General features: G+C 42.0%; 1 protein-coding gene across 2 annotated transcripts in view; it reads left to right on the forward strand.

Annotated features, from left to right (window-relative positions):
• Positions 1-17,921, forward strand: part of nav2a (neuron navigator 2a) — a 229,138-nt gene that overhangs the window by 200,584 nt on the left and 10,633 nt on the right. For both annotated transcript variants that reach the window (XM_060941848.1, XM_060941847.1), the window contains 5 exons: positions 5,465-5,633; positions 5,715-5,825; positions 11,902-12,026; positions 12,141-12,289; positions 14,082-14,153. In XM_060941848.1, the coding sequence (XP_060797831.1) occupies positions 5,465-5,633; positions 5,715-5,825; positions 11,902-12,026; positions 12,141-12,289; positions 14,082-14,153 (626 nt within the window). The remainder of the gene's footprint in view (positions 1-5,464; positions 5,634-5,714; positions 5,826-11,901; positions 12,027-12,140; positions 12,290-14,081; positions 14,154-17,921) is intronic.

The following is a 17,921-nucleotide window of genomic DNA, read 5'->3' on the forward strand; positions in this document are numbered from 1 at the left end:
CAAATTATTTTTTTTCTCTGTTTTTTTTATATTGTTTCAATACACACAAAGGAAATAAACACGTGTTTAAAAAATTAGTAATTGCAATCATTTTCTGGGAGAAATGCTTCATTTTCTGGAAAAAAAATCTGGGGTGCCAACACTTTCGGCCATGACTGTATGTATTTATCACAAAAATACATGCATGTATTTATTATTTTGAAAACCCACCAACTGCCTGATCTGGCACGTTTTAATTGTGCGACAGTAATGACGTAAATACCAGCGCGACGGACTCGTCCTTATCCTGCCGTCTTTCCAACTCTTCTCTACTCCACGTTGGTTGGAAGTCGTATGGAATAATCTCCATCACTGATGAAGTGGCAAATCTTGAAATTAATCTCAGTTGGAATGCTATGGCGATCTGGCCGCTGTGTAAACAGTTTTCAAAATGGCGGTGCTGACACTTCACGTTTGAAGTCTCGCACAAGTCTTGTGAAGATCACGCGGATAAGCGACGCCTGCCGTGGCCCAAACGAACTGCATTCAACATGGCTAAAAACCGAAAAGGCCGATAAGTGTAATATACGAGTCACGATATACAGTACAACCCCGATTCCAAAAAAGTTGGGACAAAGTACAAATTGTAAATAAAAATGGAATGCAATAATTTACAAATCTCAAAAACTGATATTGTATTCACAATAGAACATAGACAACATATCAAATGTCGAAAGTGAGACATTTTGAAATTTCATGCCAAATATTGGCTCATTTGAAATTTCATGACAGCAACACATCTCAAAAAAGTTGGGACAGGGGCAATAAGAGGCTGGAAAAGTTAAAGGTACAAAAAAGGAACAGCTGGAGGAGCAAATTGCAACTCATTAGGTCAATTGGCAATAGGTCATTAACATGACTGGGTATTAAAAGGGCATCTTGGAGTGGCAGCGGCTCTCAGAAGTAAAGATGGGAAGAGGATCACCAATCCCCCTAATTCTGCACCGACAAATAGTGGAGCAATATCAGAAAGGAGTTCGACAGTGTAAAATTGCAAAGAGTTTGAACAGATCATCATCTACAGCGCATAATATCATCAAAAGATTCAGAGAATGTGGAAGAATCTCTGTGCGTAAGGGTCAAGGCCGGAAAACCATACTGGGTGCCCGTGATCTTCGGGCCCTTAGACGGCACTGCATCACATACAGGCATGCTTCTGTATTGGAAATCACAAAATGGGCTCAGGAATATTTCCAGAGAACATTATCTGTGAACACAATTCACCGTGCCATCCGCCGTTGCCAGCTAAAACTCTATAGTTCAAAGAAGAAGCCGTATCTAAACATGATCCAGAAGCGCAGACGTCTTCTCTGGGCCAAGGCTCATTTAAAATGGACTGTGGCAAAGTGGAAAACTGTTCTGTGGTCAGACGAATCAAAATTTGAAGTTCTTTATGGAAATCAGGGACGCCGTGTCATTCGGACTAAAGAGGAGAAGGACGACCCAAGTTGTTATCAGCGCTCAGTTCAGAAGCCTGCATCTCTGATGGTATGGGGTTGCATTAGTGCGTGTGGCATGGGCAGCTTACACATCTGGAAAGACACCATCAATGCTGAAAGGTATATCCAGGTTCTAGAGCAACATATGCTCCCATCCAGACGACGTCTCTTTCAGGGAAGACCTTGCATTTTCCAACATGACAATGCCAAACCACATACTGCATCAATTACAGCATCATGGCTGCGTAGAAGAAGGGTCCGGGTACTGAACTGGCCAGCCTGCAGTCCAGATCTTTCACCCATAGAAAACATTTGGTGCATCATAAAACGGAAGATATGACAAAAAAGACCTAAGACAGTTGAGCAACTAGAATCTTACATTAGACAAGAATGGGTTAACATTCCTATCCCTAAACTTGAGCAACTTGTCTCCTCAGTCCCCAGACGTTTACAGACTGTTGTAAAGAGAAAAGGGGATGTCTCACAGTGGGAAACATGGCCTTGTCCCAACTTTTTTGAGATGTGTTGTTGTCATGAAATTTAAAATCACCTAATTTTTCTCTTTAAATGATACATTTTCTCAGTTTAAACATTTGATATGTCATCTATGTTCTATTCTGAATAAAATATGGAATTTTGAAACTTCCACATCATTGCATTTCATTTTTATTTACAATTTGTACTTTGTCCCAACTTTTTTGGAATCGGGGTTGTAAGTTTAATAAAACCGAAACCGTAATTGAATAACACGTTAATTAAGAAATAAAGCAAGTTTAAAAATGACTTCAGTTCCCCTTTAATGATTTCATGATTCAGTGTGCATGGAAGTCACCTCTGAATATAACCCATTACTTACAGCTGTAGCTCCGCCCTCATCTGTGACGTTCTTGTCCACAGGGGCAGGAGGTGCAGAGCCGCACCATTTATATCAGCCATTCAACAAATTTTAACCTTCATAAAATCCATGCCTTCACCTCGTTAAAAATCTGACAGTTATAAGTCGATGTTCCACAGATTCGCTCACATTTGTAGATGAATAATCGCGGGGCAGTGTGCTCACTGTCCTATTTGTCTCCATGATGTTATTACTGCATCATCGTGGCCAGAAAAGAGACCTGCAGTAAGTGCCAACAGCAGGGGCGCTGGACAGAACAGGCGCTATCACCAGTACAGATTTCATTTATTCACATATTCCAGTTATTCAAATATTACGCTGGAAATGTACAGTAATTTTCTGTTTATTTCTGGACCCATCGAGTTTTTTTTAACACCTGTCATAACAAGTATGTCAATGACTGCACTGTTTACGAAGTCGTCTCAAGGTCGTCTAATTCCTCACTCCAGGCCGCTGTTGATAACATCGCTAAATGGACTGATCACAACAACATGCGTTTGAATGTCAAGAAAACCAAGGAACTTCGAATATCTTTCATTAAGTCTCCTTTGGCACTGGAGAGCCTTTCCTTGGCTGAAACTGAGATTGAAGTTGTTGATCACTTCAAGCTTCTTGGTGTAACTAACTATCTCTTCCAACCTTACCTGGAATTCCCATATCAATGACATATGCACTAAAGCCAGCAAACAGTTGTATGCTTTGCGTGTCCTGAAACGCTCTGGCGCCCCACCAAAAGCTCTGATAACCGTCTACTGTGCATTCATTCGTCCTGTTCTTGAGTACGCCTGCCAGGTTTGGCACTTTGCTCTGCCACAATTCCTTGCTGAAGAACTAGAATCCATTCAACGTCGAGCACTAAAGATCGCTCTACCAAGCTTATCTTACAATGATGCTCTCTACCGTACTAAGTTATCCACCCTCAGCCAACGAAAACTGGCTCAGTGCCAGAGACTCTATAAAGAGTCTAACAAACTGAGGGATCTGTTATCAGATACAAAAAAACATTCATACCATCTCCGGAATCCACGCAACTATCAGACGTTCAAGTGCAGGACTAAGCGATTTCAAAGTAGCTTTGTACCTAGCTGTGTTAAGATATGGGATAATGATTTATAGGACTTGATTTTTTGATTATTATATTTTTATAGAGTAACAATGATTTTTAATTGTACATTTGTAAATATCTATTTTTCAAACTTATGGTTTGCAATTCTCATCTCATCTCATTATCTCTAGCCGCTTTATCCTTCTACAGGGTCGCAGGCAAGCTGGAGCCTATCCCAGCTGACTACGGGCGAAAGGCGGGGTTCACCCTGGACAAGTCGCCAGGTCATCACAGGGCTGACACATAGACACAGACAACCATTCACACTCACATTCACACCTACGCTCAATTTAGAGTCACCAGTTAACCTAACCTGCATGTCTTTGGACTGTGGGGCAAACCGGAGCACCCGGAGGAAACCCACGCGGACACGGGGAGAACATGCAAACTCCACACAGAAAGGCCCTCGCCGGCCCTGGGGCTCGAACCCAGGACCTTCTTGCTGTGAGGCGACAGCGCTAACCACTACACCACCGCGCCGCCCCGGTTTGCAATTGATATTAATAAAATATTATTATTATTATTTTTACTCCTGAACTTTCTGTTGCCTATTTTAACATTATTTATAGGCAACTTGTTTTTGAGTTATTGACATTTGGATTGAACACATTCGGTTCAAATAGTCTAATAAGTGTAAGACCTCGACAATAAATATATTAGCTTTTGAAAATGGCTTGTATTTCCACCACTGTAACAACAACAACAACAAAAAAAAAATACAAATAAACAAAAGAAGCCCTGACTCTGCGTCACAGACACCAACATCCCAGAAATAATATTCCAACCATATGCTAGATTTTAAAATGTATGGAATTATTAATACAGTGTTAATAATACCGAAGATCTCTGGGTTGATTATATTATGAAATATGTTCTGTTTAATGACAGTCATTTTAGGTCGCCAAGGCTGCACACTAAATAAACATTTTACTTTCCATAAAATCATCTCTGGGTTTTACTCTCCACTTCGCTCTATAATTCATCTGCCGTCCGTACCGCATTTATTTAAACAGTGCAAATGTCATCGTCGCGCTTAAAAAGCCTCGTTGGCGAGGCACTCGTGGGTGACGTCAGGATAATTTTGTAGGTTTTTTTTTATTGTTGATTTCTTACCTGCTTTATTGGTCAGAATGATATTGGTATCTGAATTATGTTTTTCTTTCTTTTTCATATTTTGTTTATTAGAATCAGGCATGCCTGGATTAAATTTTTATAGATTACACTGGGGCAGCACGGTGGTGTAGTGGTTAGCGCTGTCGCCTCACAGCAAGAAGGTCTGGGTTCGAGCCCCGTGGCCGGCGAGGGCCTTTCTGTGTGGAGTTTGCATGTTCTCCCCGTGTCCGCGTGGGTTTCCTCCGGGTGCTCCGGTTTCCCCCACAGTCCAAAGACATGCAGGTTAGGTTAACTGGTGACTCTAAATTGAGCGTAGGTGTGAATGTGAGTGTGAATGGTTGTCTGTGTCTATGTGTCAGCCCTGTGATGACCTGGCGACTTGTCCAGGGTGTACCCCGCCTTTCGCCCATAGTCAGCTGGGATAGGCTCCAGCTTGCCTGCGACCCTGTAGAACAGGATAAAGCGGCTAGAGATAATGAGATGAGATGAGATTACGCTGGTTTTCATGGGTATAGGAGGAGCCTGGGGCCTATAAAAGGGAGGCTACCTCCAAGTTAGAGAGTAGTTGCTGGAGTTACACAGGAGGTAACATCTCTGGAGAGACTTTGCCAGCAGATGAAGTACTGTATATAAATAGTTTTTTGTTTTTTTTCCCCTCTCTCCTCTTTTATGGACTTTTGCATTTTTCTTGTATATATTTATAAATGTTTTTTCCACTTATTTCTTGTTGCACTTGGGAAACGAGCACAATAAAGACTGCCAAAACTGGAATTACGACTACACCATTGGTTTTTTGGAAAGGAGAAATTGAACCTCATGACAGCAGGTCAGTCATTTTGTCATTTTTTTTATTTCTATTTTTTTTGTGTGTAGGAATACATCAGGTATGTAGATCCAGTCAGTCAGCTGGGACTGAGCTCTGACAGCGTGGAGGCGTATCATATTGGGGACGTCATCAGGCCCGGTAGAGCAGAAACTCCAGAACTACTTCCCTGTGGATACTTAGTGGGGGAAAACAACACAATAAACATTTCACTTAAAGGTACACCAAACCCTTAGGAGATGTATTATCTACTAATATTTCAAAAATTTGTCTAAGGTCTGTGTGTCTGTGTGTATACAGGTGTGAACTCCCAGTCGACAGACGCACTTGTGTTTGAGATGTTAATCCCGAAGCCTGTGTTGCAGCGCTATGTGTCACTGCTGCACGAACATCGCCGTCTTATTCTGTCTGGTGTGTTGCATATTATCATTATTATTACCACGACACTGTACCAGACCTTACCACACTACACTATACCATACCATGTGATACTATACTACACTCACCACCCACTTTAATAGGAACTTGTTCTTTTGTTCTAAAGGGGTGTTCACACGGCAACTTTTACTCCGGTGTAGCACCAGGGCTGCCCCGGTAGAGCGTTCACACGGTACAAAGTTACAACCCCGATTCCAAAAAAGTTGGGACAAAGTACAAATTGTAAATAAAAATGGAATGCAATAATTTACAAATCTCAAAAACTGATATTGTATTCACAATAGAACATAGACAACATATCAAATGTCAAAAGTGAGACATTTTGAAATTTCATGCCAAATATTGGCTCATTTGAAATTTCATGACAGCAACACATCTCAAAAAAGTTGGGACGGGGGCAATAAGAGGCTGGAAAAGTTAAAGGTACAAAAAAGGAACAGCTGGAGGACCAAATTGCAACTCATTAGGTCAATTGGCAATAGGTCATTAACATGACTGGGTATAAAAAGAGCATCTTGGAGTGGCAGCGGCTCTCAGAAGTAAAGATGGGAAGAGGATCACCAATCCCCCTAATTCTGCGCCGACAAATAGTGGAGCAATATCAGAAAGGAGTTCGACAGTGTAAAATTGCAAAGAGTTTGAACATATCATCATCTACAGTGCATAATATCATCAAAAGATTCAGAGAATCTGGAAGAATCTCTGTGCGTAAGGGTCAAGGCCGGAAAACCATACTGGGTGCCCGTGATCTTCGGGCCCTTAGACGGCACTGCATCACATACAGGCATGCTTCTGTATTGGAAATCACAAAATGGGCTCAGGAATATTTCCAGAGAACATTATCTGTGAACACAATTCACCGTGCCATCCGCCGTTGCCAGCTAAAACTCTATAGTTCAAAGAAGAAGCCATATCTAAACACGATCCAGAAGCGCAGATGTCTTCTCTGGGCCAAGGCTCATTTAAAATGGACTGTGGCAAAGTGGAAAACTGTTCTGTGGTCAGACGAATCAAAATTTGAAGTTCTTTATGGAAATCAGGGACGCCGTGTCATTCGGACTAAAGAGGAGAAGGACGACCCGAGTTGTTATCGGCACTCAGTTCAGAAGCCTGCATCTCTGATGGTATGGGGTTGCATTAGTGCGTGTGGCATGGGCAGCTTACACATCTGGAAAGACACCATCAATGCTGAAAGGTATATCCAGGTTCTAGAGCAACATATGCTCCCATCCAGACGACGTCTCTTTCAGGGAAGACCTTGCATTTTCCAACATGACAATGCCAAACCACATACTGCATCAATTACAGCATCATGGCTGTGTAGAAGAAGGGTCCGGGTACTGAACTGGCCAGCCTGCAGTCCAGATCTTTCACCCATAGAAAACATTTGGCGCATCATAAAACGGAAGATACGACAAAAAAGACCTAAGACAGTTGAGCAACTAGAATCCTACATTAGACAAGAATGGGTTAACATTCCTCTCCCTAAACTTGAGCAACTTGTCTCCTCAGTCCCCAGACGTTTACAGACTGTTGTAAAGAGAAAAGGGGATGTCTCACAGTGGGAAACATGGCCTTGTCCCAACTTTTTTGAGATGTGTTGTTGTCATGAAATTTAAAATCACCTAATTTTTCTCTTTAAATGATACATTTTCTCAGTTTAAACATTTGATATGTCATCTATGCTCTATTCTGAATAAAATATGGAATTTTGAAACTTCCACATCATTGCATTCCGTTTTTATTTACAATTTGTACTTTGTCCCAACTTTTTTGGAATCGGGGTTATATACCGGTGTAGCCCCTGAAAGCTGCTTAAACCGGTGCAAATCTAACCCTGCTCGGGAGGTGGTTTAAGAAATTTACTCCGGAGTAAATGCTAGTTTGTGGGGCAGCACCGATATAAAATAGGATGTCTGAACGCTACAGGAGTCGACTCGCTATGTGTGAGGAGAGTTGATTACCTACGGGCATTGCATAATTTGCATCCTGGTATTTTGCGCTTCCAAAATGGCGAATATCAACAACAACAGAACTGCGTGTCTTCATCCACGTTGTTTTCCCGGCGCTTGGTGATGCCATGACAACCGTCCACATGGCCATGAACGACACGAAGTCGTCGATTTGTTGCCGAATGAATTGTAGAATGCGTTGTTTTCGTGCTCTCTTGTACTTGCGCAACCTTTCCTTTCTCTCTTTTACCCTTTTACGGTGTCTGATAGACCACAACGTAGAAAGTTTGTCTGGAGAAGTATAAACCATGGTTTTTTGATATATCAATCACAAACAAGGCGGGAAAAGGAAGTACATTTTCACGCATGCGCATATTTCATTTCCGCATTATTACTATCGTATAGCACGGTCGCAAAAACTGCCATGTGAACGCAAGTGGGGCTGCACCGGTGCTAACACGCTTCTCTCTAGTAAGCAGGTTTGTGACGTGTGAACGCTCCACAGAATTTACACCGGTGTAAGATATATCGCAACAAAATACATCGGTGCAGCATCGATGCAAATATGTGCCGTGTGAACACCCCTTAAGATTCCTGTTCTTGGCTGCAGGAGTGGAACCCAGTGTGGTCTTCTGCTGTCGCATGCTGAGCTGCTTTTCTGCTCACCACGGTTGTAAAGGGTTACCATGGGGCATTAAAAAGCATTAAAAGTCTTTAAATGGATTTTGCAAAAATGAAGGTCTCAATGGCATTTAAAAAGCATTAAATTTGATTCTCAGTAGTATTAAACATTCTTTTGGTAGTTTTCAAGAAAAATATTTATTTTGAATATATAGGGTATATTCGGTGCAGGATTGCCATAACACCGGGTGTTTGGACGAAGGAGGGCTCAAGATGGAGAAGGATTTTGCAGTGTTTTGTAAAAAAAAAAGAAAGAAAAGTAAGCTAGGTACAATGGGTGTCAACGCCGTTAAATCTCACATGCAGTCCGATAGCCACAAAAGGCAGATAGCAGTTAACCGTGTCTAGTTAATTTTCCATGACCAATAAAGTAACGTCTTCAGCAACTACTATTACCACCATAAACCGCACAACTGCTGCTGTAGTGACCACCGCTTCCAGCAGAGCCGCTGCCGTCGGAAAATCGAGCGACCTTTGAGCATCATTTGGATTGACTTCGACGCTGCAGGCGGAGGTGCTCTGGTGTCTGAACACTGCCATGCAGCACCACTCATATGCATCCAATGAAGGTGTTTCTGAGTTGTTCCAGGTGATGTTTCCGGATTCAGAAAGAGCCAAATCTTTCACCTGTGGAAAGGACAAAACCAGTTACATTTCAAAGTTTGGACTTGCCCCACACTTCAAAAAGGAACTGGTTTCTGCAGTTAACAATGCAGCACCATTTGTACTGATGTTTGATGAGCGTGTCAACAAAAAATAAACAACTAGATGTCCACGTTCGATTTCGGGAGGGTTGGCATCAGAAGGATGCTGATCAACGAGCTGCGCAGGCCAAAAACAAATCTAGCACACTCATGGCTCAAATGATTACAAAATCTAATGCTCTAAGGAAGAGATACAAGGACAAATGCAGTGAACTGAAAAATGTCAAGTTAGAGTTGGAATCGAAAGCTTGCCCTTATGTGGAAGAAGTGAATGAACGAAGAACTGAACGAACAACTGAAAGTCAGATTGTTTCAAAAACAATCGGCCTTCAAGAAGCGAGAACACAGACGGGTAAGATGCGACTCTCATTTGGATACAAGACAACAAAATCACCACTCGTTGTTTACCTGCATTTAGATTAATACATGTAACTTGTATTGTGTGTTTAAGTTACCGGTATAAGATTATTTAATTTGCTTCAGAATGTGATCGTCTCAGTTCATCTGATTATTTAATGAGCCTTTTACGTTTTATCAGTGAAAATGCATGCATGTACATGTATGTTGCATAAGTTATAACACCTATCCTGTTTTAATGAGAGTCAACCCACAATCAGTGAAGTCAAATCAGTCTTAGTTGAGCAAGTCGGTAACGGTATTTCTTACTTTCACCAGAAATTTTTATTTATATGACTTTGGTCTATAGCTGTCAAAGGCCTCGGCCTTAAAACCGGTTCCCGCTGTGATATCACGCACTCAGAGCTGGCTGGCTCAGCGGGGCGGCTCCAATGACAACTTTGCGGTCGATTTTAACTCTCAAAAATATATACAGTGGTGCTTGAAAGTTTGTGAACCCTTTAGAATTTTCTATATTTCTGCATAAATATGACCTAAAACATAATCAGATTTTCACACAAGTCCTAAAAGTAGATAAAGAAAACCCAGTTAAACAAATGAGACAAAAATATTATACTTGGTCATTTATTTATTGAGGAAAATGATCCAATATTACATATCTGTGAGTGGCAAAAGTATGTGAACCTTTGCTTTCAGTATCTGGTGTGACCCCCTTGTGCAGCAACAACTGCAAGTGAGCATTTCTGGTAACTGTTGATCAGTCCTGCACACCGGCTTGGAGGAATTTTGGCCCATTCCTCCGTACAGAACAGCTTCAACTCTGGGATGTTGGTGGGTTTCCTCACATGAACTGCTCGCTTCAGGTCCTTCCACAACATTTCGATTGGATTAAGGTCAGGACTTTGACTTGGCCATTCCAAAACATTAACTTTATTCTTCTTTAACCATTCTTTGGTAGAACGACTTGTGTGCTTTGGGTCGTTGTCTTGCTGCATGACCCACCTTCTCTTGAGATTCAGTTCATGGACAGATGTCCTGACATTTTCCTTTAGAATTCGCTGGTATAATTCAGAATTCATTGTTCCATCAATGATGGCAAGCCGTCCTGGCCCAGATGCAGCAAAACAGGCCCGAACCATGATACTACCACCACCGTGTTTCACAGATGGGATAAGGTTCTTATGCTGGAATGAAGTGTTTTCCTTTCTCCAAACATAATGCTTCTCATTTAAACCAAAAAGTTCTATTTTGGTCTCATCCATCCACAAAACATTTTTCCAATAGCCTTCTGGCTTGTCCACATGATCTTTAGCAAACTGCAGATGAGCAGCAATGTTCTTTTTGGAGAGCAGTGGTTTTCTCCTTGCAACCCTGCCATGCACACCATTGTTGTTCAGTGTTCTCCTGATGGTGGACTCATGAACATTAACATTAGTCAATGTGAGAGAGGCCTTCAGTTGCTTAGAAGTTACCCTGGGGTCCTTTGTGACCTCACCAACTATTACATGCCTTGCTCTTGGAGTGATCTTTGTTGGTCGACCACTCCGGGGGGTGGGGACAATGGTCTTGAATTTACTCTATTTGTACACAATCTGTCTGACTGTGGATTGGTGGAGTCCAAACTCTTTAGAGATGGTTTTGTAACCTTTTCCAGCCTGATGAGCATCAACAACGCTTTTTCTGAGGTCCTCAGAAATCTCCTTTGTTCGTGCCATGATACATTTCCACAAACATATGTTGTGAAGATCAGACTTTGATAGATCCCTGTTCTTTAAATAAAACAGGGTGCCCACTCACACCTGATTGTAATCCCATTGATTGAAAACACCTGACTCTAATTTCACCTTCAAATTAACTGCTAATCCTAGAGGTTCACATACTTTTGCCACTCACAAATATGTAATATTGGATCATTTTCCTCAATAAATAAATGACCAAGTATAATATTTTTGTCTCATTTGTTTAACTGGGTTCTCTTTATCTACTTTTAGGACTTGTGTGAAAATCTGATGATGTTTTAGGTCATATTTATGCAGAAATATAGAAAATTCTAAAGGGTTCACAAACTTTCAAGCACCACTGTATATATTTTTATTCCCATTTATGCAGCATACAAGAGTCAAGGATGGAGATACTATCCACTCAGAAATTTATTTAAAAATAAAGGTTCTGCGTATCTCCTTTAAATATGGCCACATAATAGCAAATAACTTCTGATCATTATAGTATACACTTGTACAGAGGACTAAATGTGATGAGAGGATATTTTATAGATGAATAAGAGTCCTGCGGTTGACCATGACAGTCTTTATTCAAAGAGGGTGACTGGAAGTGGTCTGGCTAATTGTCCTGCAGGTCCAAGTGGTACAGGGAAAACATACCTGGCCCAGCGTCTCGCCGAACACCTGACTCTGCTTGAGGGACGCACTGATGCACACACTGCCATTGCCACCTTCAACGTGGACCACAAGTCTAGCAAGGTCGGGCCACATCAGTTTGTTAAGTGAAACTGTAAAAGTGCACTGCGAAGTGTCACCTTCAGTGTGAATTTCATATTCTTCTATCTATTTGTGTGTGTGTGTGTGTGTGTGTAGGAGCTGAGACAGTATTTGTTGACTGTTGTAGAACAGTGTAGTGCGGATCAACATGAAGCTCCTTTAGTCATCATCCTGGACAACTTGCATCACATCAGCTCACTGGGGGAGATATTCAATGGCCTGCTTAACCAAACACGCCAACACTGGTAAGACAGACAGACAGACAGACAGACAGATACAGATCATGTCTCCAGATTTATCCTTCTCCCTTTGTGTCTGACTGAAGCATTATTTCTTATTCAACACTATAAATAAAATAATTTAAATATGTAGTAGGGTGGTCCCAAAATTTTTTTTTAGGATTTTGTTACGACCACCTTACCTTTTTTTTTTTTTTTTACATTGCCTAAACGAAGTTATTGTGCGAAATTTGGTTAAGATTGAACAATGTTTAGAGGTGCCACAAAGCCATTAAAGTTTTCACTCAAGACACAATATAAAATAATGTGGCTTATTAACTGTTTCATATTAATACAAACAATACAGTAATATAACTTCCTGTGTTCAAAGTAACAATAGCTATGTGATTTTCTAAACTCTTCGGTATTCTGGTATCTTGTGGAGATAAAAGAACACACTAAGGACTTCCCTAGCAGAAGGAAGCTTTCTCCCAGACAGTTCCTTGGAAGTGGGACCAATTAACCAAACATAATTGTCCTTTCTGGTTTTGTGCTTTGCACCACCGGTACTACTTGTATTACTCAGTGCGTTTACATGCACATAGAGAAAATCGAATTTCTGCCGTAGCTCGACTGAAATCGAAGTTCTAAATGCCATGGAAACGCCTTAGCTCGGCTGAAATCGAACCGAACTGGATTTCTCGTAATCGAGCTACGTGACCTAGATTATGCGATTGTAGCCGAGCTACTTAGTGCATGTAAACCCTATCGAGCTACGTAGTCGAGCTACTTACTTCAGCACTGCCCCTTCCGGAAGTGACGAGTGACGAGACCACAAGCGGGAAACACAACAGCCTCGGTTGGCATGACAACAGTAGTAGTAGCGAGCAAGTGCTGAGCTGCTTCGCTGTTGTCCATCTTCTCTCTCTCGATGTTGCTGTCCTTGTCGTCGTCGTTCTTCTTGTGAACACGGAACTGAGAACTTTGTTTATACTCTTGAATAGCTCTTCTTCATGACGACAACCGGAAGTGTACCAACACGATGGGGCGTGTAGCACCACCTGTGGCTCGGGTGCACAATGTACCTCACACAATAGCTCGATTTCCTTGTGTGCATGTAGAACTGGATTTCTCTGGCACCCCTGCTGGGACCCTTAACTCGATTACCGACAGTAGCTCGATTTGGATGTGCATGTAAACGCACTGAGTGCTCATTGTTTAAGAACCCCTTAGTGCATGAAAGTTAACCTTCTATCAGTATATAAACTCTTCCTGCCTCTTCTTTTTCATAGAAGTGGCATATTCCCTCTAGAACTGTGACTTTTTGGGGGTTTGAGATCTTCTCTGCAACAGTCTACGCACCAATTAATGTTAATGGCTTAACCCGATTTGCAACCTCGTGTGGCACCTCTAAATATTAACCAATTTTTCTGAAATTTTGATTGTTGCCTTCTTTTAGCCTATGTAAAAAAATGGTAGGGTGGTCGGAATGTTTTGGTAAAAAAAAATTTTTCCCATACATTTCGGGACCACCCTAATATGTAGGTCACATTTACTGGAACAAATCTCTGATGACAGGGAAAAAAAAAAGAATTGCATGCCTCCAATTTGTTAATGAATGCTATATTTTGTCTTGCGGACTTCATACTTAAACCCTTAGTAAATATAAAGTAATGAAAATTAAAAACTCCCACTCAGCTTTTTCTTGCATTCCGCTGCATAAATCAATTTATTTCTGAAGTTTATTTTAGTACTACAGAATAGTTTCTGTTTATTTATTTGTTTTTTTGAATAATTAGCTTTTGTGTCTGTTCTCCAGCCCATATATCATTGGGACCATGAGTCAGACAACATCTTCATCTCCGAATTTGCAGCTTCATCATAACTTCAGGTAACAAACCAGTGTGGTTATATATATCAGATATACTGTATATCAGGGTGTGAGGATAGATTTGTTATCCTATAGATTTGTATCGTGTTTGTATCAAAACACACATGAGGATTTCTGTATTATGATGGTAATCATGCTGTACTTAACATGATCTTAGTCCCTGACCAAGTGTACTAGCACAAGGATGTGGGCAGCATGGTGGTGTAGTGGTTAGCACTGTCACCTCACAGCAGGAAGGTTCTGGTTCGAGCCCAGCAGCCGACAGGGGCCTTTCTGTGTGGAGTTTGCATGTTCTCCCCGTGTCTGCGTGGGTTTCTTCCAGGTGCTCCGGTTGAGGTTGGGCTAAAATGCCCTTGAGCAAGGCACCTAACCATCAACTGCTGCCCAGGCACTATAGCATAACTGCCCGCTGCTCTGGGTCTGTGTGTGCACTCATTGCTCGCATGTGTGTGTTAAATGCAGAGGAGGAATTTCACTGTGTGCTTAAGTCTGTGCTTGAGTGTACGTGTGACAAATAAAGGCTGCTTCTTCTTCTTGAAAGAGACACCAAAGCTCTTCTGATTCTGTGTGGATAAGAGCATTTGCTAAATGCCATAAATGTAAATGACCATTAGGTGGCAGTGTCACAGTTTAATGCCCAGGTGAATATTATCTTGCATTACATTACATGGCATTTAGCAGATGCTCTTATCCAGAGCAACGTACAACAAGTGCAGAAGTCCGCTGCATGATGTGCTGAACTTCGAAACAAGAAAGTTCTAGTGCCAAATGAACAAGTGACAGAATAACACTTACTGTGATATTCTGTTGAGGTACCAACACTCAGCAAACAGAAAAGGAAAACAATTCAGTCAAATGAACTGACAAAGTACAACTACAGTGTCTTACAACAGTATTCAGCATTCATCCCCTTGGTGTTTGTCCTGTTTTGTCGCATTACAAGCTGGAATTAAAATGGATTTTTTGGGGGTTAGCACCATTTGATTTACACAACATGCCTACCACTTTAAAGGTGCATAATTTTTATTTTTTTATTGTGGTACAAAAGATAATTAAGAAGGAAAAAAAAAACAGAAATCTGGAGTGTGCATAGGTATTTGCCCTCAAAGTCTATACTTTGTAGAGCCACCTTTTGCTACAATTCCAGCTGCAAATCTCTTGGGGTATGTCTCTATTAGCTTAGCACATCTAGCCACTGGGATTTTTGTCCATTCCTCAAGGCAAAACTGCTCCAATTCCTTCAAGTTAGATGGGTTGCATTGGTGTACCGCAATCTTCAAGTTATGCCACAGATTCTCAATTGGATTGAAGTCTCCAGTGTAGCTTTAGCAGTATGTTCAGGGTCATTGTCCTGATGGAATGTGAACCTTCATCCCAGTCTCAAACCTCTGGCCGAACAGATTTTCCTCCAGAATTGCCCTGTATTTAGTGCCATCCATCTTTCCTTCAGTTCTGACCAGCTTTCCTGTCCCTGCAGATGAAAAACATCCCCACAGCATGATGCTGCCTCCACCATGCTTCACTGTAGGAATGGTGTTCTCAGGGTGATGGGAAGTGTTGGGTTTGCGCCACACTTGGCGTTTTCCATGATGGCCAAAAAGTTCAACTGGAGTCTCATCTGACCAGAGACTCTAACCAGAACCCATGTGTTTGGGGAGTCTGCCACATGCTGTTGGGCAAACTCCAAATGTGTTTTCTTATATTTTTTCTTTAAGCAGTGGCTTTTTTCTGGCCACTCTTCCATAAAGTCTGTGGAGTGTATGGCTTAAAGTCGTCCTATGGACAGATATCCCCATCTCCACTGTGGATCTTTGTAGCTCCTTCAGTGTTATCTTTGGTGTCTTTGTTGCATCTCCGATTAATGCCCTCCTTGCTCGGTCTGTGAGTTTTGGTGGGCGGGGCCTTCTCTTGTCAGGTTTGTAGCGGTGCCATATTCTTTCCATTTTGCTATAATGGATTTAATGGTGGGGTGGCACGGTGGTGTAGTGGTTAACACTGTTGCCTCACAGCAAGAAAGTCCTGAGTTCGAGCCCAGCAGCCGGTGAGGGCCTTTCTGTGTGGAGTTTGCATGTTCGCCCTGTGTCTGCGTGGGTTTCCTCTGGGTGCTCCGGTTTCCCCCACAGTCCAAAGGCATGCAGGTTAGGCTAATTGGTTAGATTAGAAATTAGATAAAATTTTATTGATCCCTTTGGGAGGTTTCCGTCAGGGAAATTAAGATTCCAGCAGCATCATTATAGATAAACAGAGAAAAGAAATAGAGAAAAACTTCTAGATAAATTAAAATAAATTAAGTATTTACATATACAAATATAAAAAGAATAAGATATGGGAAAGAGAGAAAGGGGGGAAGAGAGAAGGGGGGCAGCAGGAGAGATATTGCACTTTATATTGCACTTTATATTGCACATTGTCCGGTATTGCTTATTGTTAGGCTAGGATACTGCTCCTTCCCGTCCTCTGTCCTCCTGTTACCCCTCCCCCCCCAGAGAGGAGTTGGACAGTCTGATGGCATACTTGGCCAGGGTGTACCCCGCCTCTCACCCATAGTCAGCTGGGATAGGCTCCAGCTTGCCTGCGGCCCTGTAGAACAGGATAAGCGGCTACAGATAATGGATGGATGGATGGATTTCATGGTGCTCTGTGGGATATTCAAAGTTTGGGACATTTTTTATAACCCAACCCTGATCTATACTTCTCCACAACTTTGTCTCTGACCTGTTTGGAGGCTCCTTGGTTTTCATGTTGCTTGCTTAGTAGTGTTGCAGAGTCAGGGTCGTTCCAGAACAGGTTGATTTATACAGACATCATGTGACAGGTCATGTGACACTTTGATTGCACACAGGTGGATCTTAATCAACTAATTATGTGACTTATGAAGTGAATTGGTTGGACCAGCTCTTATTTAGGGGTTTCATACGAAAGGGGGTGAATACTTATGCACACTCCAGATTTCTGTTTTTTCATCTTAATTATTGTTTGTGTTACAATAAAACAGCAATGTGCACTTTTAAAGTTGTAGGCATGTTCTGTAAATCAAATGGTTCTAACCCTCCAAAAATCCATTTTAATTCCAGCTTGTAATGCGACAAAACAGGACAAACACCAAGGGGGATTTTTGCAAGACACTGTAAATAGAGTAAAATAAAACTCCAATGGCTAACACCAGGCTAAACAATACACAGCCTGGGTTGGTCAAGTCTGATACACGGTTACACAGTGAGCAGGGAAACAAGGGAGAGGTGCAACCTGAAGAGGTGAGTCTTCAGTCTGTGCTTGAAGGTGGCCAGGGAATCAGCAGTTTTGACCTTAATAGGAAGATCATTCCACCAACGGGGAACCAGAACAGACAGCAGGCTGGGCAGGAGCGGAGAGGAGGACGGGCCAGGTGACCAGTAGTAGCAGAGCATGGGGATCTGGCTGGTGTGTAGGGGTGGCTCAGTCTCTGGAGGTATGCTGGCCCTAACCCCTTGACAGCCTGGTAACCTAGCATCAATGCCTTAAATTTGATGCGAGCTGTGACAGGCAGCCAGTGCAGGGTGGCAAGCACAGGGGTAACATGGGAAGAATGAGAGCGGTTGTAGATTAGGTGGGCTGCAGTTTTCTGGATGAGCTGCAGGGGTCTGATGGCAGATGGTGGAAGGCTAGCAAGGAGAGAGTTACAGTAGTCTGAGTGGGAGAGGATCAGTGCTTGGACCAGGAGCTGAGTAGAGTAGGTGGTGAGGAAAGGGCAGATTCTTCATCTGTTGTAGAGGAGGAATCTACACATCT

The sequence above is a fragment of the Neoarius graeffei genome, chromosome 15 (genome assembly GCF_027579695.1).
Source record: "Neoarius graeffei isolate fNeoGra1 chromosome 15, fNeoGra1.pri, whole genome shotgun sequence".
Lineage (NCBI taxonomy): Eukaryota > Metazoa > Chordata > Actinopteri > Siluriformes > Ariidae > Neoarius > Neoarius graeffei.